The sequence below is a fragment of the Mandrillus leucophaeus genome, unplaced genomic scaffold (genome assembly GCF_000951045.1).
Source record: "Mandrillus leucophaeus isolate KB7577 unplaced genomic scaffold, Mleu.le_1.0 Scaffold969, whole genome shotgun sequence".
NCBI lineage: Eukaryota > Metazoa > Chordata > Mammalia > Primates > Cercopithecidae > Mandrillus > Mandrillus leucophaeus.
This window is the reverse complement of record NW_012110574.1, coordinates 240,057-241,941: the sequence shown is the minus strand read 5'-3', so window position 1 is coordinate 241,941 and position 1,885 is coordinate 240,057. Positions and strand designations below refer to the sequence as shown.

The 1,885-nt window shown below is 29.8% G+C and overlaps 1 protein-coding gene across 1 annotated transcript in view; it reads left to right on the top strand.

The window, feature by feature from the left end:
- The window catches only part of ZNF680 (zinc finger protein 680), a 57,624-nt gene extending 56,238 nt beyond the window's left edge, over positions 1-1,386 (top strand). Inside the window, 1 exon segment of the mRNA XM_011970720.1 lies at positions 14-1,386. Within this exon segment, the coding sequence (XP_011826110.1) occupies positions 14-174 (161 nt within the window). The 3' untranslated portion in view covers positions 175-1,386.
- The last annotated feature ends 499 nt before the right edge of the window (positions 1,387-1,885 follow it).

Sequence of the window (1,885 nt, the reverse complement as noted above, 5' to 3'; positions counted from 1 at the left end):
AACCGGTCCTCACACCTTACTAGACATAAGAAAATCCATACTGGTGAGAAACTCTACAAACCTGAAAGATGTGACAATAATTTTGACAATACCTAAAACCTTTCTAAACATAAAAGAAACCATCCTGTTGAGAAATCCTAAAAATGTGAAGAATTTGACAAAGCCTTCCAATGATTGTTACACTTGCTTGTAGGTAAGATAATTTATACTGGAGAAAATTTTATAAGTGTAAAGAATGTGACAAAACTTAACCAATACTCACATCTTATTGCACAGGAAAGCATTTTTACTTGAGAAAGATTGTACAAGTATAAAGAATGTGAAAAAGTCATTGATATCTTTTCACATCTTAACACCAGAGAGTTTATACTTAATAAAAGCATTATAAATGCAATTACTGTCAGGAAATTTCAGAAAATATAACACTTTAACGTGAAGAAGCATATTTATTTTGAAGACAAACATAACAAATATAAGGAGCGTAGAAGGGTTGTAGTACCTTTACTTGTATTACAAGTCTTATTGTACACATTTTGTGCTAGAGAAAAATGCAGAAGCAGTTGCTCAAACTTTGTTCAACATCAGGGAATTTATATTGGAGAAAAATCCTGCAAATGTAATGAATTTGGAAAAACATTTTTTTTGAAAACTACAGAGTAGAAAACACGAGTTTATATTGAAATGTGTTTTTATATTGAAATGTGTTTTTGCAGATGCAGTAAATATGAAAAATATTTAATCCAAAATTGAGTCTGTAAATATTAAAGAATTTACAGTAGAAATAACTAAGGCACTGACACTTTAGACATTACACTAAAACAGAGTGTTAAGTATTAAAAAATCTATAAGTTGTTAGATTATTTGTAAATAACTTTAGAAGGAGTAGAAGATTCTTTGGAGAGTTATAATTACATTGAAAGTATACTTTTTTTCTTGAAAAAAATATAGCTTATTTGAAAAGTAAATAATGAAATTCAACCCTCAAATTACTTTATCTTCATTCCTATTGTATTCACATGTGAAAGCATGTGATAAATTGTTGCTGTGTCAGGTATAGGAGAGATTATTTTTTATTAGATGGGCATTATTTATGATTTTTTCTGTGGAAGAGTATGGGCATGAAAATGTAGGTTCATGATGAAAATCTAAGTGCAGAGGCCCTTGTTAGTTTACTTTTCATGTTGAGTGATACATGAGGTAGGTGTTCAGAGTAATATTTTGCATCATAGTGAGAGAAAAGCATTTTTAATTTTACTTTAAATTAAATGTAATTAAATTACTAGTGAATCATTTTACTAATTGTACTTTTATGCTATAAATGCAGTACGTTTGAAAATTTTTAGATTATGTATAAGCTTAATTTTGTAATTAAACATTTCTTTAACATGTTAAGACTATTGTGCATTCAGTGAAGTGTTATTATACCATTAACTTTAACCTGTTTCACTTTACTCGAGGGAGGTAAAAGGGAGTAATAATATGTTATTTGGTCATGAGATATTATTCTTTCTGTACCTGGCTTATTTCAGCTAATATGCTGTCCTCCAGGTTAATTGATGTGATCAAAAGTAATAAAATTTTCTTTTAGATTCCACATAGCAAAAGCAAGAGTAAGCCACAAGAACAAATCTGGAGGCGTCACATTACCTGACTTTAAACTATACTATAAAGCCATAGTCACCGAAACAGCATGGTGCTGGTATACAAATAGGCGCATAGACTATAAACAGGTATGCAAGTGTCTGTTTTCATATAATGCCTTTTTTTCCTCTGGATAGATACCTAGTAGTAGGATTACTAGATCAAATGATAGATCAACTTTTACTTCTTTAAAAAAACTCCACACTGTTTTTCAGAGTGGTTGTCCTAATTTACATTCACACCA